The sequence below is a fragment of the Ascaphus truei genome, chromosome 20 (genome assembly GCF_040206685.1).
Source record: "Ascaphus truei isolate aAscTru1 chromosome 20, aAscTru1.hap1, whole genome shotgun sequence".
Classification (NCBI taxonomy): Eukaryota; Metazoa; Chordata; class Amphibia; order Anura; family Ascaphidae; genus Ascaphus; species Ascaphus truei.
The window spans coordinates 5,668,769-5,694,073 of record NC_134502.1 but is presented as its reverse complement, the minus strand read 5'-3'; the positions used below and the strand labels follow the sequence as shown (position 1 = coordinate 5,694,073).

Here is a 25,305-nt window from a genome sequence, read left to right as displayed (position 1 = left end):
CTGCCCCCCCCCCACGCGGACCAGCCCCCCCCCCACGCGGACTGCCCCCCCCTCACGCGGACTGCCCCCCCCCTCACGCGGACTGCCCCCCCCTCACGCAGACTGCCCACCCCGCCTCACGCAAACTGCCACCCGCCTCACGCAGACTGCCCCCCCTCACGCCGACTGCCTCCCCACACACTCCCCTCACTCCTAGCCACCCCTTTCCGCGCACCCACCCTTTCTTCAACCCCCACTCCCCCAACACACCACCATCCCCCCCCCCTCTAGACGCGCTCAGCTCTGACGCACACACTCGCAAACACGCTCGGTCGGCTCTACTGGTTTTTATCACACCTCTCCCATCACTCATTCTTATATAATGTAGCACTTACAGTTGGGTGTAGCGGGAGCTTCTGTAACTGCCACTCCCCGTCCCCCCAAGAAATTGCCTTTACAGTTGTGTGAAAAAGAAAGTTCACCCTCTTTGAATTCTATGGTTTTACATATCAGGACATAATAACAATCGTCTGTTCCTTAGCAGGTCATAAAATTAGGTAAATACAACCGCAGATGAATTTACAACCCATGACATATTGCACCGTGTCATGATTTATTTAACAAAAATAAAGACAAAATGGAGAAGCCATGTGTGGAAATGTAAGTATACCTTATGATTCAATAGCTTGTAGAACCATCTTTAGCAGCAATAACTTGAAGTAATCGTTTTCTGTATGACTTTATCAGTCTCTCACATCGTTGTGGAGGAATTTTGGCCCACTCTTCTTTACAACGTTGCTTCAGTTCATTGAGGTTTGTGGGCATTTGTTTATGCACAGCTCTCTTAAGGTCCAGCCACAGCATTTCAATCAGGTTCAGGTCTGGACTTTGACTGGGCCATTGCAACACCTTGATTCTTTTCTTTTTCAGCCATTCTGTTGTAGATTTGCTGGTGTGCTTGGGATCAATGTTCTGTTGCATGACCCAATTTCGGCCAAGCTTTAGCTGTCAGACAGATGGCCTCACATTTGACTCTAGAATACTTTGGTATACAGAGGAGTTCATGGTCGACTCAATGACTGCAAGGTTTCCAGATCCTGTGGCTGCAAAACAAGGCCAAATCATCACCCATATACATACATATCAGGACATAATAACAATAATGTCATGTGTTGTTGTTCATCTGAGGTTGTATTTACCTAATTTTATGACCCGCTAAGGAACAGATGATTGTTATTATGTCCTGATATGTAAACCCGTAGAATTCAAAGAGGGTGTACTTTCATTTCACACAACTGTATTACATGTTGGTGCAGGGGTGCACAATCATTTCTGGGGTGGGGAAGGGGTGGCAGTTACAAAGGCCTCACGCTTCCCCGAAGCTAGAAAAATTAAATGTCGGGGATCGCGTGAGGCCCTGTAACTTCACTTATCTTGCCTTCCAGCAATACATCTCCATGGCAACCAGGCATCAAATGACGCTGGAACTGAACATAGAGGGGGGGGGAGGGGAAGCAGGCAGGGGGTGCAGGGAGATAAGTTTTGCGCTCCCCTGTGTAGTGCATGATCCTGTCCTGTTTGAGATTTCTAGCTTTTTCCATGGTCTCCAAGTTGGTCTCTGTCTCTGCCTACCTCTCACTTCTTGATATTGCTGTAAGGACAAGTAAAGTCATATCCCTAACTGCAGAGGTCACCACTACGTGCTGAAACTCTTCCACAGGATCCAGAAGCATTGTTAGAGTATCTGAATAACTAGATAGTGATGAACAATGACAAGAAGCAGATCACTTCCTCACATCTGTATCTCCCACTGTAAAGTGTCACAGATAGAGAGGACCAATAGTCTTTCTCTTCTTACCTCACAGTGACACAGACAGAAAAATCCCTTATTGCTTCAGATCTGTAGATCTTACCCATTCTGTTTGCTTCTAGAGCCCACCATGGAGCATCTAACTAACTCGATTATGATTGACAAGAAGCAGATAGCTGAGGAAATCTTGAATCACACCATAGACATCATCTACCTGCTGACTGGAGAGGTGAGGGCTTCTACAGAAGGTCATAATGGCACCCCTCGTATCTCCTTCTGTATATAAGGACCCTGCAGTGCATCTGTGTTTCTTTGAGATTACATCTGTACCTCCCACTGAATCCCCATGTTTGTTGAAAATCACAAACATGTCCGCAATATCTGTGAACAGCATCTTGTTAAAATCACCACAACAGTATTATCTTTTAAATAAAGTAGCACATTATATTGTAGTGCAGGATAGTGTCTTGTTTGAGGATTCCTGAAATATGGTCACTTTCCTCATACTATTTCAGGTTGGTCTCTCTCCTATTATTGATGTGATAGGACAAGTACAGTCACTATTCCTAACTGCAGAGGTCACCAAGTGGAGAAACACTCCCACAAGGACCAGAGCTCATTCTTGGAGTTCCTAAGTAACTCACTGATGATGAATAAGTACAAGGAGCTGATGACTCCCTCATATCTGTCCCTCCCACTGCAAAGAGACACAGATAGATATGCACCATAGTCTTTCTTCTCTGTACTTCAAAATGCACAGTGACATAGACAGAAAATGCCCTTATTCCCTATATCTGTACTTCTGACATCTCCCATGTTATCGTTTGTCCCAGAGACCATTCTGGGAGCATCTGACTGACTCTCTGATGATGAACAAAATTAATAATGAGAAGATGACTGCGAGGATCTTGAATCACACCCAGGAGATCATCTACCTGCTGACTAGAGAGGTGAGAGCTGCTGTACAGATGCGGTTATTCGAACACATCAGGCGTTGTATACCTCGGAATACCCATGTCATGGCGCGGGATTTCTTTAACTGTACCGCCCCTTCTCGCTTTAAGACGCGAGTGCAGAAAATGGCATTTTAGTGTTGAACAGTGTTAATCACTGAAATTGACACAGTAGCCCAGTACTGTACACATTACATTTCATTGTACAAAAAACAGAATCCATGCACAAACAAAGCAACCGCGATAAACACCTGTGCTGGGGCGATTGATAAAATTAAGGACCGACCAGCCACGTTACCAAATACTGTCAGAAACATATATCACCTTCTTGACGAGAACCAATAATTGTGGAAAGCCTGCAAGAGGCGAGACCTACAAAAAAACAATCGATCTGGAATGCGCCGGCCGCATGTAGCGTGCAATCACGGAAGCTAAAAGTCAGAGAAAGGACCTCACAGAGCTCCGGCGCATCCAGACATTCAACGAGGTCTTTAAACAAGACTACACGTGCAAGGGCCAATTACTGTCGAAAAGTGCCATGAAATTTGAGAGAGCCCATATTGAAGAGGAGCAAAGGGACATTGCTGCATCCACCGCTGCCTCTGCACGTTGGAACAACAATTTGGAAGCAAACTTAGAGGTTTACATGTAGAAAAGGAAGCAGTCGCTGCTGAAGCCCAAGGTGAGATCTTTGAAGCAGCCGGAAAACAAGAAGATCCAGCACACCAGAGACTATTTAATAAGTCACGCCAGTATGAACGCCAGTCCACCATCTCTACCTGATGAGGGTATTATAGATGCCAAAGCTATGGAGACTCCATGTGAATTAGAGGAACAGCATCTTCAAGCATACATTACATGGGATAGCTACATCTACCACAGTGAACCACACACTCATGTGTACGGATGCACTACACCAAGCTCGCAATCCAGGTACGTTAACACAGAGAACACCCTTTCTCATACTTACACACAGTCACATTACATCCACTGCACGTAAGACACGACTGCAGGGTTCCCCTCAGCAAGGACTATTGCACATAACACATACCCAACACACACACCAAAGGCATCCAATAAACCCTTCTCCACCTTACGGTTCAATGTTGTGAACCAATATGATGGACAGAGCAACATACCCAACTACAACAGCCCACATCTTCAGCCCTAGGTACACCAACCGTATCTAGTACTAGCTATTTAAAGAAACGAAAGACCAGTCACAAGATACAATAATACTAGAACACCTATCTCAGTCCATACGACACACGTGACGTCCACAGAGTTGTTTTTTCTGAAAATTGCCGGGTACCGGTAGAAAAATAGAAAATTTGCAAGGCGGGCCAGACAGCTTTGAATTACCTGCAGCCGGCAGCAGAGGGTGAGGAGGACCACGGTAACATTGTGGGAGCAACGGCAGACATACTGGTGGCGGTGGCAGCAGAGAACATCATTGTTGAACTAGTGGGAGCAGCGTAACACATCCTATCACAGCCAGTGCCTGTGGGAGCCGGGGAACATTACTGGAGCAGGAGCATTAATATTGGACAGCCAGCTCCATATCCTTCGCAGCGGTCCTCATCACCCTCCACCGCTGGCTACAGGTAAGTCTCTTCTGCTGCTATGCTCCTGCCATTCTCCAAAGGAGGACGGAGGGAGGAGAACGGAAATTACCGGACACCGGGTCACAGCCCCCAGGGTAATTTCTGGGTACCCGGTACATCACTACCATAGAGGAACACAGGATCCTATTCAAGGAACTTGGAGTTTGCTTCAAATGCTGCACTTCCACAAGTCACCTCTTCAGAGACTGTAAAGACGCTATCAAATATACAGAGTGTGACAGTGACATGTAGCAGCTTTATATCCAGAGACATTTAAACCTAACTGACTCAAGGCTCCCAACCCTGTTTCAAAGTATGGCGGAAAGAGAGAAGAGAAAATAACACCACCATCAGTCACATCCAAGTGCACCAAGGTTTGTGGAGAAGGACGTGATGCGAGATCCTGCTCTAAAATATGTCTTGTAGTACACCCCGAGTGACAACCTGAAAAGGCTATAAGATTGTACACCATCATTGATGATCAATGCAACTGATCTTTAGTTAGGTCAGAGTTCTTTGACTTATACAACATATGAGACAATGCTTTCCCCTACACACTCAGAACATGCGCGGGACTGATGGAGACAACACGTAGTAGAGCAAATGGCTACATCACGTGTTCCATAGATTGTAGAATGAAGATACCACTCCCTACTCTATACGAGTGTAGTCAGATGCCAGAAAATAGCTAAATTCCCACACCAAACATGTCACTTCATCATCCTCACATCAGAAGAATAGCTGATCGTGTCCCACTGTTAGACCAAGAGACCCAGGTCTTACTACTGCTTGTCAGGTATATCTTGGGGGTATAAAAAGTCCGCAAACACACAATGGACTGCGTGCTAGCAGGGGGTCGTACGTGACAAATGGTGGCAGAGGTGGGATATTTGTCACGTACGACCCCCTGCTAGCACGCGACCTGTATACGGAACAAGGGTTAATACTGACGCTCGCAAGCGCACCCACTCTTCACCCACTCAGGGGTCCCTCAAATGAGTTGTATCTCTCCCCCAAGCCGTCCCAATATACCACCGCCACGAACAGCACACAAGTGAGCACGTGACTTTAGATATGCAACCAGGGTTAATGCACAAAGGCTTCTCTAGCAACCCCCCTACTCAATTGCACATCATAACCATCCACTGCCACCACCTGAGGTTATGCAGATATGATAAAAGATCTTAGACTAAAATATCCGCCAGGGCTTCAGGTCCCTGATTATTATAGGAAAAACTATGCACTTTAACACAAAATCAGCTGTAGTAACATGTGCCTGAATGTAGCAAGTTATTCTCTCCAGCGTGCACAAAGTTCATTCAGAGCCCAAAGCATTACTTATTAAATGGTTTAATATATATAACAATACAGTGCTTGAATTACAGAAAAGGTATTAAAAAATAAACATACAATTACAATATAAGGCAGAACAGCTTCTTAAAATAAAAGGGGTAAAACAGAAAATCCTATACAGTACCTTACCACATGCTATGGATTTTCCCCAGAGAGGCACTGGTTCAGAAGATGAGGTCTGCTATGCTATCCAAGCATGCCCCTAGTCAGATCTGCCCAGTAACAATCTCCTCCAGACTTAGATACAATATTTTCTTAAGGCATCGTCATAAGCCCACCCCTTTCTACAGAATACTTTGAAATTCAGAGCAGAAAGAAAACAGTCCTGACCAGTTTCAAACCAAGCATTTGGTATTTTGTACACAAGTGTAGCTCATTAACCCCTCAAGCACCAAAGGGATTAAAAATACCCAATATCTCATGACATTATCATGACAGTGGTGCTTGCATGTTTCGTAAGTACTTTGTGATTTGAGCCGTCTGTGGAAATCCAGAACTGAGATACTTCATTGCCTCATTTCTGTTCACGTTTCTACAATAAAACATCAACAATTCAAAGACTCCATTTTGTATGAAATAAGGAATCATTATCTGCCTTTCTCAATTTGTTAAGCCTCAGTAAGCCGGAGGCAGAACAAATATATATATAGATACCTCTACATATATATATATATATATATATATATATATATATATATATATATATATATATATATATCTTTCTTTTTGTGAAAAAAGGTTGAGATTCTGTGGTCCTCAATCAATCTTTTTGTGATAAGCTATTAACACAGTAGCCGTCTACGAATTCCCCCCACAGCAGCATCCACCTGCTAACTGGAGAGGTGAGCACTGCTGGTGAATGTTACATTATACCAGATTCATGACTGTTCTGTCCCATGCTCACTGTGGCAAGTGAGTAGAGACAGGCAGCTTAACTCACTCCCTTTTGATGCGCACAGAGTCCTTATTTTCTTCTGTAATCTCTATTGTAGAACAACAGTAAGAAAAAGGAGGGTTGGGCTGGGCAGGTAACAAATATAATGGAGAAGTGAATTATATTAACTTTTCCAGAGGAGATAGGTGAGGTGACTTCTCCAGATGGCTGCTGGCTGAAAGAGACAGTATGCTTGCCTGTTCAAGAAGGAAATATGTCACGGAGAAACCAACAGCCAGGGGTCTTGGAACATACCAAATTAGAGCCAGTACAGTAGTTACCCTTTATTGACCATGCTCTGTCTGGACCTGTGTGTATTATTCTATCTTCTCTCTGATTCTCTGCATGTTCTTGTTTTACTGTCTCTTTATAAGTAATTACAGAATAAATTGCTTTATGTGAACGCTGAATGTGATTCTCTCTCTCTCTCAGGTACCTATAAGGTGTGAGGATGTTGCTGTCTATTTCTCTATGGAGGAGTGGGACTATATAGAAGGACACAAGGGGCTTTACAAGGACGTAATGGTGGAGAATTACAAGTCCCTCAAATCTTTGGAAATCCCATTAAACAGGAGTTCAGGTAGAACTATGTTTTTAAAAAGTTCATAGCTTCCTGCTAGATTCTATAGAAGTGACATACAGACAAACTCACGTGTAACAAAAATTGTAGAGATGAAAATAAAAAAGGGACGAGAACAAAAAAGAAACATTTGTACAATTTGTTTCCAAAAGTTAATCGGTGTATTAACTAACATCCAATGGTTGCACTCTGTAACAGGGGACTTATCCCTGTTCAGTAATGTTCCTTTAATCTAGCAGTGTAGTAGTTAATTACTAAACACCACCTGCCTGATTAGATTGTTTACAAAAAGCCTGCCTTTGAGACAGGAAGTGACTGACTCCTTAGCTCTGACTGAGAGCTGACCTTTGGAGACACCACAATGTCTTGAGTTCTGCCAGCCACACAGCAGAGCTGATTGCAAGACACCCAATAAGACTTCTAAACCTGGATGCTGATATTTTTCTGTGCACGCATGGGTGCGGTTCCACGAGAGCAGAGAAGCTTACTCTACAGCTGATAAATAGATAAGACTTTCATTATTAAGAACCTGCTTATATCTGCTTATTTTCATGCTATGTGTTTGGGATGGGTGAAATGCTTAACCAATGGAGATGTGAACTAATTGCAAGGATTTCACTAAAAATACTCCCAAGTGAATGGAAGCTTTGTTCCCCCCTGTGTTTGGATAATTTCCTGATGAAAAGGAAAAGGCACAATAAAGCCTATTATAATTTCACATTATAACGACTCCAATTGTGTACCTGTGTGAACGTCCGTCTACACAATCACGTTTGGGAAGTTCTTTTAAGCATTTAGCATTTGAGGAGTCTCTCCTTTAGCTCTCACCTCGATCACTCTCCTGCACAAATCCTCTAGGGTTGCTCGGGCTGCAGACACAGCTTCCCTATAGTATAGTTTGGATTCCACCTTCAAACCTACCTGTCGATATGTTTCATCGGCGTGTGGTTGTACATGCGCACTAAGTCCTTCTCGTGCAGGAAAGTCAATGGGGACTGGGAAATGTCTTCTGTTTATGCGGCTATCTCCATCCTATGCATTTCGCCGGGGTACTCGGCTTCATCAGGGAAGCCACAGGGTTGCACTACTTCTAAATCCAGCTGGAAGCTATGAGCTCTTATAAACTTTTTTGGACTTATTTGCTTACCCCCCAGTGGAGGATGGATATTGAGTTGCTACATCAGCTGATTTATTGCTTAAAAGCTAACAATTGTTGTTTTATTTAGCTGTGTTTTCTTAGAGTTTTTATAGATGTTTTTCACAATACATACATTCACCAGCATAATATATGTATATCATATATACTTTTTAAAATATTAATGCACTTGTTAATAATTTAGTATTTAGTTGAGTAGCGCTTTTTGAATAGTTATATATAAAACTATGTTTTGTTTGTTATGGACTTGAACCAAAATATCCCACTCAAGGTTGATACCAATTACGTAAAAGATATTATCAGCAGAGACACAAGTTTGCAGTCTCTCTCTCTGCTGTGTTAGCAGAACACCGTTCCAAGTGTATTAAAATGGCGATGTAAACTTTGTGGGTAAAAAAACTCTCAATTAAAATGTTTTTCTATCTTAATTTATATGTGAATCCTATGAAGATAGGGTCAATTCATTTTGAGATGGGACAAGTCCATAAAAGATTCTTAAGAATATACATTTTTACAATATCTTTAAACTGCTATAATGTATGGGGTACATGTATACACATCTGTGTAATCCTCTATTGGAACTAACAGGCTTCCACTATGAAAATCTAGATATTGTATCAATTAAAGTGCAGGGAGAGGATGAGAGAGGGGAACAGGACATTCAACCGGGGCAAATCCACCCAGACACCAGTGCAGGTGAGTAACATACAGGATAATAATCTCCATGGAACATGGGTCAGAATTAGTAAATAGTCTCCCTGAGTTCTTAAATGTTTAGTTCGTGTGAATATGTTTGACTGTTTAAATCCCTTTAAAATAGTTAGTATTTATATTCCAATGTTATTTTCTAGTAAGGCCATTTTAATAAAAAATGTTTTAGGGAAAAAAATGAAAATGTATTCAGTTTACCGTTATTGTATTTTCTGGGTCTCCACTCACTGCAGTGGGTACTAAATGGGATAGTTCCTCCCCTTCAGCCGTAGTAGGACAGGTAACTCTTCTGCAGGTCCTATTATATAAGTCCCTCACCTTACCTGTAGGACAGGCTTCGGTTTCTCCCATGGATGTAAAAATACATCTGAGATACCTTAATATAGAGAGGATAGGAATATGAAGTAAGGATGATTACTTCATGTAAATGAAATAGGAAATACTTTTTGGAAGGAAATAGAAAACTGGCCATAAAACTGCTTTCAGAGCCTGGAGATCCGCCACTCTTCTCGCTGATGTGATTGTCTTCCTGGTCAACAGAATTTGCTGCAGCCTCACGTGCCCTCTACGTGTTTGGCACGTGAAACGCATAGAGGTCACGTGAGGCTTCTACATGAACTTCCAGTTGGTGAGAGAGGTGCATGGGAGAGTGAAGGTTTTTTTTTCAGCGTGAGCGAGCATATCGTGTCTGGACCCACGTCATCTATTGCACCCAGCTGACAACCGGAGCTCTCCGGCACCGCCTCCACTTAGGAGACTTAATTTTACTAATTGTACTATTTGTAATTTTCATTCTGTGATTTATATTTATTTTTGCCATTGATATTGGTTTTAGTGTTGTTATTAAACCCCTGTGGGTTTTTATTTAATAAGTACTGTATCCTTGCTGCTCGGTGCACCTTTCTGCCTATCTTTATCTCTTCATCTAATCCCACCTGTTTGGATGAATCCCAATATGCGACCCCCAAATGTTGCTGAAATACACCGGACCCCTCTGAAGAAGAGTCTTTTTGTCTAGACTTGTTTGTGACTGTGACGGTAAGGGGTAACCATGTTATACAATAAAGGTTTAAGTCCATCAGGGGCCTGGATGATACATGTAAAAATAAAGTGACCCCTGCTTTTCCTGTTTACATGTTCCCTTTGCCCCAGACTCATGAAACTTTGTGTAAGTTTTAGGTGGGATATTTGGGTAGAAATACAATCCTTTTGTTTGCAGGAGTTTGGGGGCTGGAGCTACCGATAGTCCCCTAATTCTCCACAGTGAGCAGGCATGATTTGCATGCACGCAGGGTGAATTACACCAGGGCTGCCCAGTGTTCCCCAGACTGCTGGTTTTCGAGCCCAGATATCTCAGTCCTATGTCCCTAACAGCTATGAGTCTCCCCGAGGTTCCCCATGTATTAAAATGTGTTTTTATAAATTTCTCTATGCAGTCAGACCGGGCATCTGCTTAAGTGGCCAGCATGCCTGCATAGAGTCCGTAGTTCAAAGAGGAGACGGATGTTGAGAGGTGTCGGGGTGCTATGTTGCTGGGGCTGGGCAGAGTACTGAGTCCAGAGAACAGAGACCCCATGCGGGGAGGACACTCTGGTCTGTTCAGTAGGTGGCAATGGGTTGACTGGGGGAAGCGGCAGAATGTCGGCACGTTTCCCATTGATCTATTCATATGTCCCGCCCACGGGCATACAGAGCCATCTTGGCACGCCCCCTCCTCTAACATCAGCCAAAGCACAAGCTCCAATTCCTATTGGCTGGTTGTGACGGTGAAGGGGTAACCAGGCCATCAATAAAAGTATTATGCCGGCTGGTTACCTCTGAGCCCCATTTCAGGTTTTAGAGTGTCTGCTCTTCAACCTGTGTATTGTGCCTGCAATGAATGTAGTTGTATGACAATAAAGATTTTATGTGTGTTTTACCTTTCCAGGAGTGCTAACCAGTGGAGATTCTCAGGCTACGAGTTTCAGGGGGAACTTTGCGGTAAAAGTGTTGTCAGAATGTGTCTAGGTAGCAGGGGGCCAGAGTTGCTGGTTACCCCAATAAATGTATCTGGGAATCAGGTCAGAGTCCTGGGGACATATGTTGAAAACAGTTACGCGACTCCACGCCAGGTCTCCCTGCTTCAGTACAGACCAGAAAGGTAAATGACGGCATAGGGATTTATGTATCCTGGGTACTGTCAAGGTTCCCTAAGTTAGTGAGGGTTCCCCAGTATATGCCCAGGTACCCCAGAATCAGTATAGAGGTTCTGGGGGCTTTCTCCAACTGTATATTAAGTTGCGAGGGGTTTTATGAAACCTAAGTCCTAGTTTCAGTAAAGGAAAGAGATACAGCCCTGCGAGTGTACCTAAGCGTTTTTTGATTCTAAAGAAAATTCTTCTTTTTTTTTTGTTAAAGGGAAGGAGCCACAGCTCTGAGATTGAAGCTAAGCATCTTTTCATTTCACTGTGGGACGTATGAGAAATATTTCCCATTTTTCTTCTGTTTCATAAAATGTTTAATAGCCAATGTGGCTATAAGGTTTTACAGTCTGTCAGGTTTACAGTGTTTGGGGGATATGGCTAGTGGATATAAAAGTATATAGTCCCCTTCTACCCCTCAAAGCCCAAAAGACATAGCCAAGGTAAAAGTGTAAAAGTATATTTTTATTAAACTGTGATGTTTGTAAATGTATTATACTTATAAGCTGGGACTTTTAAAGACGGTACTCTGAGGGGTGCTAGTGGGCTACCAATTTGTGGGGCCACTGAGTCTGCCTGTCTGTACTTGAAAGCTACAGATGCTGCCAGAGGTGTTACAGCAATTTGGGCAGGATGGTTGAGTGGAGTACCCACGTCCGGGAAGCAATGCAAGCCATCGCGGCTAGCATTAGCCTTCCCAGGCTTGGAGGCACCTAACCCAGCGGGTGGCTTCTGAATAACAAGTGGCTAAGGTGGCAAACTCGCCCATGCCATTGTTACAGTCAGAAGAACCGCTTGCCCGGCTTTAGAAGACTGGCAGCCCTCTGATTGGATGGTTGTAATGTTTCCAGGCTCGGATTGGTTGTAGTATTTCATGAATGAATATGAAATACTATAAGAAGTCCAGCAGCCAATCCGGACCGCAGATTCTAAGCGCCAAAACAGCAGCGGCAAGTTTGAACTCACCAAAAGATGCTCTTGGAGAAATAGCAGTGACCGGCTTCAGAGATTTTCGAGCCAAGAAATTTTCTAAGTCCCACTTTCGGGGCCAAATTCTGAGAAGAGAACGTAGCGGTCGCGGCTGGAACTACACGCCGAAAAGAGTACCAAGACATTTTCTACTATCTCATGGTCAAGGGATTTTGGCATCTCCGGAAGAGATACAGCGGTGGCGTCTGGAAACTCATGCCGATTTGAGTTCCAGGACTTTTCGAGCTGAGTCCCGGTCAACCTAAAGACTTTGTTTTATGGACTATTTCAACTAGGAAAGTTTAGTTTTGTAGCCCAGACCCCCAGTAAGTGTGTTTTCTCCTGTATATTGTAATCCATTGTGTGTATGTCTGTTTCTAAGGAATAAATCGCAATTTGTTTTACTACTTGGTTTTGCTCAGTGATATGATAAAGGTGTAAATCCCTGGTCTCCCGTGACACTAGTGAGGACGAATTCCCACGCTCTAGTCGCTACTCCTTTCTCCATGCTGAAGATAGCTTAGCGGAGGGTATGTAGGAGAAGCACCAGTCAGAGAATCAGACGATTTTGTGGCGTGAGTCGATGAAGCTAGGGTGGGCTTTTCAAAGTTGCTCTGTTAAAAATAGCAGAGCAACCGGTTTCATTTTGAAGCTAGGAAAGTCTGTCCTGCAGAGAATAAGTCAGATGCGAGGACCAAGTTCTCATTTTAGAAAGTAGCGGTCGCTGCCAAGGTTTTTAGCCGAAAAGAGGACCAGGAGAGCTGGGTTGATTTCCTGGTCAGGGTAAGTCTACCAAAGAAGGGGCCCTGCACCTAGTTTAGCCCAGATTTCAACCCCAGCACCCAGTAAATGTGTATATTTCCTGTATCTTTGTATTTCACTGTGTGTACGCGGGTTTACCTGAATCAACCTCATTTTATTCCTTGACTGTGTTTTGCCTAGTGAATGATCCCGGTATAAATTTGTTAAAAGTCCTGGTCTCCCGTGATAATGACTGTGTCCTTTTGGGAGACTTCTTGCTTGCATGCTCAAATTGCACTTTATTTCCCTGACTTTCTAAGTGCCTCCGCATACCACAAGCATAATAGAGGCATTCCGTCGCTGTCGCGACTATGACGTCATCGCACATGCCGCTTAAAGACATGGTGACCACTTCCGATCCTCAGCAATCACGTGGGAAGCCATTACCAGCCCTATAAGGCCTACCCTGGCCTTGTGTTTCACTGATTGTGTTCAAGAACACAGACACCGGCAGGTGCTTCAGGGGGGAGAGGCTGATGACTCCTGAATTGAACTGCACGGTGAGTCCTATTTCAAAATAACAAAACCTACTGCTACGCTGTAGGAAATAGAAAATACTGTTCTTGCATGTAAGGTGAGGGCCTTATATACAGTACTAGTACCTACAGAAGAGTCTTCTGTCCAACAGCGGCTACAGGTGAGGAGCTATCCAATTTGGTACCCACTGCCATGTGGAAAACAGTAAAACACATTAAGTAGAATATGTATTAAATATGAGAAAGTCAATGATATAAGAAAATCTAATTGGTATTGAATGATTTGAGCAGGTGAAGTTAAAGATGAAATTGTACCACGGGCTGAGCAAATAGAGGATCCGAGTGTGAAGAGTCACCTGGAAGCTCAGGAGATGGAAAGCCTTGAAGGTACCAGCACAGGTGAGTAGAACATGTGTGAAGAAAGTAGATCAGGGCCCATATTTCCCCCATGTGCAGAGAAAAATGATTACAATTCAAATTTATGTGTAGGTATGTTCTCAAGGAAATTATGTCGTGCATCAGTATTAAAAGTAATTAGAAAAAAATCCTTAGGATTCCTTATTTTAACCTTTAGAATACTCTAATAATATATCTGCTACGGCATACCTGTTATGCCATACTTTTGGTCCTCGTGTCATTCCAGGTAAATTATCCTTAAAATGCTAGTTTTCTCTGGGTTGATCAGAGCCCCTCTGCTTCTGTTTGTCACTCTGGTCTGAGATCCCCGGACATGTGATTGCTACCAATGGGGAACGTGACACCGGGACGTCCTGTGGCCCATCTTAGGAGCATCACCTTTCCCTTACAGGGTGGTGACATTATACAGCAGCATGGAGATGAGCCTTTTTTTCTATTTATTTTGTTTCCATATTTAAGTTCTGAATTGTCTTTGTAATGATTACATATAGAGAGAGGACAGCCAATACATAGAGTGGCATAGAACATATAACCAAACTCGAAAGTGTTGCAACCATAAAGCCAACACCCCTCATTGTCAATTGATGCTCATAGTGAATGAAATGTTAGATTTTACGGGCAGTCCTTGGTTATCCGACACAATTCGTTACTCAAAATGGCGTTGGATAGCGAAAAGTTGTAAAGCGAAACACGTTTTCCCATAGGAACACTGTTTAAATGAAAGGTTCCGTTCCTGAAGGCATTTTTAATGCTAAAATACACAAAATATTTTTTGCAGACAATAAGATATGCAGCATACACATAAATTATATAGTGTATATACTGTATTATATATATATATATAATATAACCTAATATAAAAATATAATATATTATATAATATAAATATATATATATATATTATATACACATAAACAACTTTGCAAAGCGTCGTAAGAGCGTTGGATAAGCCGTTTTGGCGTTGTAAAAATGAACATAGGTATACATTGCAAAACGTTGGATAAGCCATTCGTAAAGTGAAGCGGTGTAAAACGAGGACTGCCTGTACTGTTATGATACACTCACTGTGCATTTCCTTCCACAGATGGATCCACGAGCTGGATCCACACTGCAGCGTGTTCAACAGATAGGACAATGGAACATATCAATTTCCCCTCAGAGGGGAAGTGTCGTAAATGCAATGAATGTGGGAGACACTTTGCTAACAAATCTCATCTTATTGTACATCAGAAAACACACACAGGAGAGAAGCCTCATAAATACAATGAATGTGGGAAACAGTTTACTTTAAAATCTAATCTTCTTCATCATCAGAAATCACACACAGGAGAGAAGCCTCATAAATGCAATGAATGTGAGAAACAATTCAATCTCAAAACTAATCTTGTTAGACATCAGACAACACACACAGGAGAGAATGCTCACAATTGCAATGAATGTGGGAAACAGTTTACTTTCAAATCTGATCTTATATTACATCAGAAAACACACACAGGAAAGAAGCCTCATAAATGCAATGAATGTGGGAAAAACTTCAATCTCAAATGTAATCTTGTTGCGCATCAGAAAACACACACAGGAGAGAAGCCTCATAAATGCAATGAATGTGGGAAACAGTTTACTTTAAAATCTAATCTTGTTCATCATCAGAAAATGCACACAGGAGAGAAGCCTCATAAATGCAATGAATGTGAGAAACAGTTCAATCTCAAATCTAATCTTGTTAGACATCAGACAACACACACAGGAGAGAATGCTCACAATTGCAATGAATGTGGGAAACAGTTTACTTTCAAATCTGATCTTATTGTACATCAGAAAACACACACAGGAGAGAAGCCTCATAAATGCAATGAATGTGGGAAACTGTTTGCTTACAAATCCAATCTTCTTGTACATCAGAAAACACACACAGGAGAGAAGCCTCATAAATGCAATGAATGTGGGAAAAACTACAATCTCAAATATAATCTTGTTGCGCATCAGAAAACACACACAGGAGAGAAGCCTCATAAATGCAATGAATGTGGGAAACACTTCACTCGCAAATCTCATCTTATTGTACATCAGAAAACACACACAGGAGAGAAGCCTCACAAATGCAATTAATGTGGTAAAGACTTCGCTTTCAAATGTAGTCTTATTGTGCATCAGAAAATACACACAAGAGAGAGTGTGTACTGACTGAAGCAAACGGTTTACTCACAAATATACAATTGTGTGAAAAAGAAAGTACACCCTCTTTGAATTCTATGGTTTTACATATCAGGACATAACAATCATCTGTTACTTAGCAGGTCTTAAAATTAGGTAAATATAACCTCAGATGAACAACAGCACATGACATATTACACCGTGTCATGATTTATTTAACCAAAATAAAGCCAAAATGGAGAAGCCATGTGTGAAAAACTAAGTACACCCTTACTGCTTCCATAGAAATTAAGATGCTAAGTAGCAGGCAGGTGCTGCTAATCAAATGTCCTTGAATAATTGACAAAAATGCCCAAAGCTACTTCCAATGTGACAAAAATACACAGTGCAATAACTATATATTCCCTTGAAAAAGGGCAATTTAGTTTAACCCTTTGGCCAAAGCATTGTAAGCCTGCGAGCCACATCAAGGCAGACCCTGTTCGCAGGTCCTAACACTCCCTGGGTTAAAATTCTTGTAAACCTGTATAATTACAGTAAGAATGATCTACATTGGATCTGTCATAACCTGGCAAAATGAAACTGACCTGCCAACTTGGAAAATGGGGAGGGGCAAGCTTAAATATTGGGGGGGGGGGGCATCACCCTCCCAAAAGCAGCTGAGACCAGCTGCACATAGTTAATATACACACAAATACCCAACAAGCTCGGAGAAGCCCCCAACCATTACTACATAATATATATATGCAGTGTTCGACAAACCTATTCATTTGCAGGCCCTGGGCGAGTGGATTTAACATCGTGGCAAGCTCCTATTGGCCCAAGCTGCACACATGTGGTACTAGGTGGTGAGTAGATTTTTTTGTTCGGCGAGTAGATTTTTTTGGTGATTTGTCGACCACTGTATATATATATATATACAAGTGTCAAAAGGAGTGCTAGTGGGCGTGGCAAAATGAATACAAAAACAAAAATGCCCAAAGCTACTTCCGATGTGACAACAATACACAGTGCAATTCCTATATATTCTCTTGTATACATTTAGCCACGCCCACTAGCACTCCTTTTGACACACACACACACACACACACATAAAGGCGGGCAGTGACTGGGGGGGTGGGGTTGGGGGCGCGGGAAGGAGCCAGCATCACAATCTCCCACTGGCGCCCTGATCCCGAGGAGGCATACTCCCCAGCTCGCCCATATATCCCTCTCTCCCCCTGCGGTTCCTCACCTCGCACCCGTCCGCGCTCCTCCTCGGGCTGCCCCCGGGTCTCTCCTCCCTCCTGGCCTCCGCCGGCTACCAGGCTGATACAGAGGAGCTAGGACGCGGCCCAACCTCTCCCCTCCGGGTACCGGCTGCACTCCACATCGGCGGTGTGTGGCCCCCCCCCCGCGAGGCAGAGCTGTACGCGCACGCTTCTCACTTCCCTCTGGCTGCAGATAGGAGCCGGTGAAGGGAGAGGCGGAGAGAGCCTGGTGGCATGCTCTGGGGGGGGGGGGGGGCGGGCTCAGGGGTGGGGGGGGGGAGGGAGAGCGCCGAGGAGCGGGCTCAAAGGCGTGGTGTATGAGGCTGGCGGGCATGTGGTGTGTGAGTGTGGGAAGGGCGTATGCGTTGGCAAGTGCGGAGGGGTGTTAGAGGGGGGGGGTCAAGGCCGGAGGGGTTAGAGGGGGGAGTGTTGTACTTACTTTGTTCTGTGTTGTGGTCAGCATCTCCAGGGGTGAGTGGTTGAGGCTGTGTCCTTGTGGTGTGTGCTACGAATGGAATCCGCAGGGTAGGCTCACACAGTATGAGGAAGCTCGGGGGGTGAGAGTCTGAAGCTGTATGAGTGGTGTGTGAGTGGAACAGTGGGTTATAGCACACCGGCCAATGAGAGCCGTTGGGGGGGGGGGGCGGGACACAGGGGGGGCAGAAACACCGGCCAATGAGAGCCGTGGGAGTGCGGGCGAACCGACAGACCAAGCAAATGGTCTCCAGACACTCACAAACAAGATTTTGAGAAATATATATATAGATATAACACAACACGAGAAAAAAAGAAACCCGTTGAGAGCACTCGGGTGTACCAAAAATGAAAATAACAATTTATTAGCTGACACATGAACATAAAACCAAAACAATGCAGAATAATCAAAATATGGCATGGACCCCTGACACGGGCACTGCAGAAAACACTGATGTAGTGGGAGGGTAAACTAACACCGTAGTCACCAATCCTATATAGTAACATGCACAAAGTCACCTGGATCCACAGGATAATAAATAACTGGCCAGTAGGTCATAATAAGCACAGGTATATCATGTGTTGTTGTTCATCTGAGGTTTTATTTACCTAATTTTAAGACCTGCTAAGGAACAGATGATTGTTATTATGTCCTGATATGTAAAACCATAGAATTCAAAGAGGCTGTACTTTCTTTTTCACACGACTGTAGTCATATTATACATCAGAGCTTACACACAGGAGAGAAGAAACCCTCATTAATAAAGTGAATGTGGAAAACATTTTGCTACCAAATCTTGTTATACATCAAAGAAACCACACAGGGTAAAAACGTCATACGTTCACTGACTGTGGGAAACACTTCTAGTAAGTCCGCTCTTAGGCTGCGCTTATAGTGCGTGCGACGGCGATGCGACGGGTGACGTCACCATTGATTGGTTCAGAGGCTATCACATGTGGCGACAGCCTCTGAAAAAGCAAATTTTAGCGGCTTCCAAATTTTTGGTCGCTGCCGTCACACTGTCCTTACTATAAGCACTTGCGACGGCGACAATGCTTTTGTTTACAGGCGATGTCGCGTCGCCGTCACTATAAGCGCAGCCTTAATCGACAGCAGATAATTCATACAAGAGAAGAGCCTTATGCTTAAACTTAGTGTGGGAATTGCTTTACTCACAGGTCAAATCTTCTTCAACACCAGACAACTCATACAGAAGAGAAATAATGTGTGCCATAAATGTGGGAAATACTTTGCTTCCAAATCTAATTTTACAGTATATCAGAGAATACACAAAGGAGAGAAACATATGTTCAATATTTTTAGGAAAGCCGTTTTTTATTGCATCAAAATGCACAATATATTTTTTCCCTAAATGTGGGAAATGCTTTTCTGAAAACTCAAGTCTTACACACCAGACAAACTCATACAAGAGAGAAATGGAACTTCCCATGGCATATTATTTTTTCCCTCACCTTGAAAGTCTTGTCACACACCAGCGAACACATGGAGTAGAATCTGTGTGATTGTCCCACATGGGAAATACGTTATTGATTAAATATTTCTATGCATCAAAAAAGCCACATAAAATGAAAGACTTGCTATAAACCCACACATGAATCACAGAAAACCTGTTCATGATAGGAAACCCTGTATTTAGTTTTTTTTTCCCCCTAATGTTCAATTTGCACTTATTATCTGCAAAAATGTCATGATTAACAAGAAATAAAGAAAATGTTTTGGAATTGTTCCATTTTGTTTTGATCTCAAAGTTGTAGATGCTGAATTAGTCCTAGAGAAATGTCAATATTAGATTGGGAAAGCAATGTAAACTAAAATGTTATCTACATTTTATGTAGAACTGTCACAGTTAATTATCATTCATTTTCTTTTTTACACGGTAACAATTAGGGACACTTCTACTCTGATAAAAAATAAAGTGTTACCCTATCAGTTATTTGTTTCAAGTCCCAGAGATTTTCCTACATCAGGAAATGTTTGGGGAGTTATTGTATTGATCAAACAAGAAAAATGTTGAGTGTTCCATGTTTTACTTTAATCTATAATAAACATTTGTTTTCCTTATGCTTTTATTTTCTGAACTTTTTTTCCTCTATGGAAATGGGAAAGGTTTTTTTTACAACAGGACTGTGTATTTTAATCAATCGTTTCCTCCCTTAACCCTTGAAAACCTAACCAACACTCACCACTAGGGTACCACGCTTCAGCACAGCCCGGGAAGGAAAGTGAGTGTCACGATAGACCAGGTCTTATCTACACATTAATACCGGGATTCTGCCCTGAGCACAAGTTGGGTAAAATAAATTGTAATTTATTTTCAGACAGACACACAAATCTTCACAATATACACTCAATAAAACACTTACTGGGATGGGGAAACTGGAACAAAGTCTCTGGGCACCTCTGCACGCATGCAAGTGGGTGCGCAAAGGATCCGTGTAGCAGTTCCTGGCTAGGGCGCAACTTGCAAGCCCTATATCTCAGCCAACAAGAAAAAGTTTGTTCAGTCCTTACAGGGTTCATTTGGGAACCCTTAGCTCTAACGAATTCCAGAAGAGGGGGATGATCATTGGTTACGATATTATTAACCCTCACACTCCGGAACCGCAGACGCGGGAACTTGGTCAAATCGTTGTTACATCAGGTGAATCTGACTGGGACACAGGCATTTTTGTAGGGTTCAGCGTCCTATACTTAACATATGCACCCTATCCCCGACTTTCCAGTACTTCGCAGAAAGGGCAAGAGCTGCATCTCGGTTTGCACGGAGCATGTGTCAACTTCACACCTGAGCTCCTTAGCATACCGGGGTCAGCCCCTTACCTGGCGACACTGATTCTGGGGTTTGGCCACCAAGTGTGAATTACCCATACTTTACACCGGTATCTGGCACTCACAATATCCCGGCCATCCTAACACCTAGGATTGCTGATGTTTTTCAACTCGGGACTTCTCATAGACATTGAGGCACCCTCTCTGCAGGGTGTCTTTGAAGCACGGGGTTGAGAAATCCCTCGGTTCATTCACCCGTAGCATATTTCCATGCTAAAGGATTTTTCCCGGTCTCACAGAAAAAAGTTTTCCTGTCTTCACATTTAAAACCAACAGTATAACACAGTTTATTAATACAGTATGTTCTGCTTGTGCCACTACTATAAACTTTATATGTGTGTGTATGGTTTCTTTATTCCTCACTGCACTCCAAAAATTAGAGTGCTAGCTTATTCTGATCGCGAGTTAGCTTATTTAATTGAACGGGCTATGATGTGGTTTAGTGGTTTAACCGAATTCTCACGTCAATTGACTTTCCCTCTTTCAAGTAATGAAGCTAACAAGGTAGCGGATACATTTTGACAGAAACCACTTCAGCTAGACCACAAACCACTTACTCAATTAACCTTGTGGTTGTGAGGTCGAAAGCATAGAAAGTGATCCCTATACTTTCAACGCGGCCACCCATACATAGCCACGTGTCTTCAATCAGCGCTTGGTTTAGCGCTCACAGCTCCCTCTTGTGTCTCAAAACCAATTGGCACAGTTTGTATACATTCCTATTACTGCAGCTAGAGAATGAGCTGCAAAATGGGGACAATAAAGATGTTGTAGGGGAAAACATGTCAGTGTGGTGCACATACAGTTAACCCCTTCAGTCCCAATGCGATTTAGGGTTAATCACCTGGGTATAATGCCTTTATTAGTGGCCTGATTAATCCCCTATCGCCACAATGACTGGACATTGTATGAGCTCTGAGGAAACTGCAGCCCTATTTGTATGATCATGGTCCACAACCCACTATGTTGGCTACAAAGGGTGTCGGGGAAGAATGGCAAGTTGTTGTGCTGGAGTTTTGCATTGCAGGAATTTGACTTTACTATTCAACACAAGAAAGGCAGCAGCATGGAAATGCTGATGGACCTGCCCGACAGGACATTCCTTGCGAGCCAAAGTCCTCAAGAAGTGCCAGGCTGGTGGAGCTGCCACTGTGTGACTGCCACTGAGCCTTCATCTTGAGGGGGGATTTGTGATGGTGAGGGGTTAACCAGGCTCACAATAAAGGTCAAACCCACTTGGTTACACTGATCCATGTATTGGGTTTCTGGAGTGTCAGCTCTTGAGCCCAGTGTTTGTAAATGCATTGTGTATAATTGTGTCAATGTAGTATTTTCTGTGTTTTACCTTTCCAGGTGTGCCAGCAAGCAGAGATTGCTACTGTAGGCTATGAGTTTCAGGGTGGGTTTTGCGGAAAAGGCCTTATCAGATTGTGCCTAGTTAGTCGGGGTCTGGAGTTGCTTGATACCCCAAAAATATACCCAGGAATCAGGTCACAATCCCAGATAAATATAGGCACAATGCTCCGGTCAAAATCCTACCTTGAAAACGCTTGTGTGACTCACCCCTAGGATTCCCTGCTTCAGCACAGACCAGAAAGGTAAATGGGGCATAGGGGTGCAAGGTATCCCCAGAGTGGTAAAGGGCTCCACAGTATAAGAAGGGATGCCCAGTTAATACCCTAATCAATCAGATCCTGGTATAGGGGTTCTCGGGTTGCTCCAGCTATGTGATGATTTGAAAAGTCTAAGTCAGGTTTGCAGTGTGTGGGGGATATGGCTAGTGGGAATAAAAGTACCGATTCTCATTCTATCCCTCATAACCAAAAGACTTAGACAGTATAACAGTGTAAAGCATATTTTATTAAAAAGGTATGTTTAAAGTATATAATGTTCATGCACGGTATATGAGCTGGGGAATTCCAGGTCCACGGTTCTGATAGACCATGTGGCTACCAAGCCTGGTGCCATCAAGTCTGCTCGGGTACTGGACATGAAAGCCTCAGAGGTTGCCAAGGTGTGAAAGCCATTTAGGAACCGGGGTTAGGCTCAAGTACTCACGTCCTCCGATGTATGGAAGCCATCGGACCACCATTTGCCCCAGACCAGACTTTGAGGCGCATAACTCAGCAGGTGGCTTCTGCCTGACAAGTGGCAGAGGGGCCAGGTTGGCGCATGCCCTTGTCAGAATCTGAATCCACGCATGCCTGGCTTAAATAGACTGGCAGCGCTCCGTTAGGCTGGTAGGATTCTTCCCACGCTCGGATTGGCTGTAGTATTTCATGAATGAACTCTGAAATACTATAAGAAACCCTCAGCCAATCCGGACGAGAGATTCTAAGTGTAAGAACAGGAGCTGTACATTTGAAACGACCAAAAGATGCTCTCTGAGAAATAGCAGCGAGCCGGGTTCAGAAATTTCAAGGCAAAGTCCAACTTTTCGTGGCCATGTTCTGAGAATAGAACGTAGCGGACGCAGTTTGGATTGCAAGTCGAAAACTGTTCCAGGACATTTGGTACTAACTCCCGGTCAAGGGATTTCGTAACCTCCAGATTTAAGACAGCCATGGCGTCAGGAACTTCATGCTGATTTGAGTTCCAGGACATTTTGGGCCAAGTCCCGGTCAACTTAAAGACTTTGTTTTCTGTTCTATTTTACCTAGGAATGTCTGGTTTTGTAGCCCAGACCCCCAGTATGTGTGTTTTCTTCTGTATTTTGGAATCCACTATGTACGTCTGTTTCAACGGAATAAATGACAATTTGTTTTACTATCTTGTTTTGCTCAGTGAATGATCCAGGTAAAAAGGTGTAAATACCTGGTCTTCCGTGACACAGCACCACAGTGGATACCCTGGGGGGCGCAACACCGGTCACCTTCTTGGGGACCGTGAGGCATGGCACAGGGATGGCACCATCCTCAGCCTGCACAGGGGCTATCAGGGAGGTAGGATCCCCAGCATCAGCTTGGATGATCTCTCCCTCTGCCACCTTGGTGCTCAGCTTTCTCTCCAGGAGGAGAGTGTCAGCTCTTGGGAGTGCCTGAGTCACCGGCACTCCAGCGGGGTTTGGGACCTGCTTCTGAATGTGCCCATGTGGGCACACAGTCTGTCACCAACTCCATGAAGCTGGGTACCTGCACCTCACTCCAGGGTATCAGGAACCCCTCACTCGGGGAGAGGAGGGGCAGTGTGTACAGCAACATCCAGTGCTATTTGAGCAAACAGTATTCTCCGCTCTAACGTCGTGGTTGGAAGCAGCTTGACAAAGTGGGCTATCATCTCACCCACCGTGGTAAGAACGGTCCCAGGGGCAACCACGGGTGGGTTGAGGTCCCCCTCCGAGAATCTCTCGAGGGGCTTGCTCTCCAGGTGCACGGTCCCACCGGTAGCAGCCACAACCACTACCTCAGGAGTACGTTCAGTCATGCTGGCATCGAGCCACTCAAAATTCTTAATAACCTGTACATTACCAGGAAGAATGAATTATAATAAATCTGTCAAATTAGTTGCATAGTTCTAAGTCTGATTGAAGCTCTTGTTAACCTGTACATTACCAGGAAAAGCACTCTGTATTAGATTTGTCACAATCAAACTACTGCACCGACACACTTTATTCGAGCAAATACCCAGTATGTACCTGGCAGATACCTGGAATGCGTCGCTCCTCACCTCTGACAAGCCCCGTTGCGTTTGCCTTCCCAGCCTGGGTTCATGCCTGGCTGACGGGCGGTTGATCTGTTAAATGATAATGATTAGGATTTAATAGGCTGCAATGCTTCGCGTGTCTACCAGATGGCACAAATTCATGAATTGTAATGCAGTATATATATATATACTGTGCAGTATTGCAGCCAGCGGGAATAAAATGCTTCAATCCCTGCCTGAAAATACCTCAATGCACTCGGGCAGAAAACAGTCACAAACCTCAATACACCCGGGTATACCCGAATTCGTGGGACTAGCCGAGCTCGAATAAAGTGTGTCGCCAGTGTACAAGCAAGCAAGTTCCCCTGAGAGTGGGAGATGCAGTGGAATGAGCTTTTAAACATTTAAAGGTGGGAGGGGGTGAGCTTCAAACTAGGCAGGAGGAGCCACCCTCCAATCAGCTAAGATCAGCTGAACAAGAATTGTAACCCCCAATTTATATATATATATATATATATATATATATATATATATATATAATAAAAAAATTAATAGATGATACCGTTCTGTGGCTAACGAAATGCTTTTATGTGTGCGAGCTTTCGAGATACACTGATCTCTTCTTCCGGCGATGTTACAATGAATGAAGCAAGCAAAAGCTATACTATAAACACTGTTTATAGTATAGCTTTTGCTTGCTTCATTCATTGTAACATCGCCGGAAGAAGAGATCAGTGTATCTCGAAACACTGTTTATAGTATAGCTTTTGCTTGCTTCATTCATTGTAACATCGCCGGAAGAAGAGATCAGTGTATCTCGAAAGCTCGCACAAATAAAAGCATTTCGTTAGCCACAGAACAGTATCATCTATTTATTTTTTGATTATTGAAGCTCGGCTAACACGGTACTGATACCTCTACACATATATATATAGATACCTCTACACATATATATATTTAGGCACTGTACCGTGTATGGGTGTCATTTGAGGTGCACTGAGATCTGTCTGT

General features: G+C 43.5%; 1 protein-coding gene across 1 annotated transcript; it reads left to right on the top strand.

The window, feature by feature from the left end:
• Nucleotides 1–526: 526 nt before the first annotated feature.
• On the top strand, nt 527–17,571 carry LOC142471234 (uncharacterized). Its single transcript, XM_075578039.1, has 7 exons — nt 527–639; nt 1,912–2,018; nt 2,623–2,739; nt 7,066–7,213; nt 8,958–9,065; nt 13,798–13,905; nt 15,008–17,571. The coding sequence occupies exons 2-7, from the start codon at nt 1,920–1,922 to the stop codon at nt 16,030–16,032; spliced, it is 1,605 nt and encodes a 534-aa protein (XP_075434154.1). The 5' UTR covers nt 527–639; nt 1,912–1,919; the 3' UTR covers nt 16,033–17,571.
• The last annotated feature ends 7,734 nt before the right edge of the window (nt 17,572–25,305 follow it).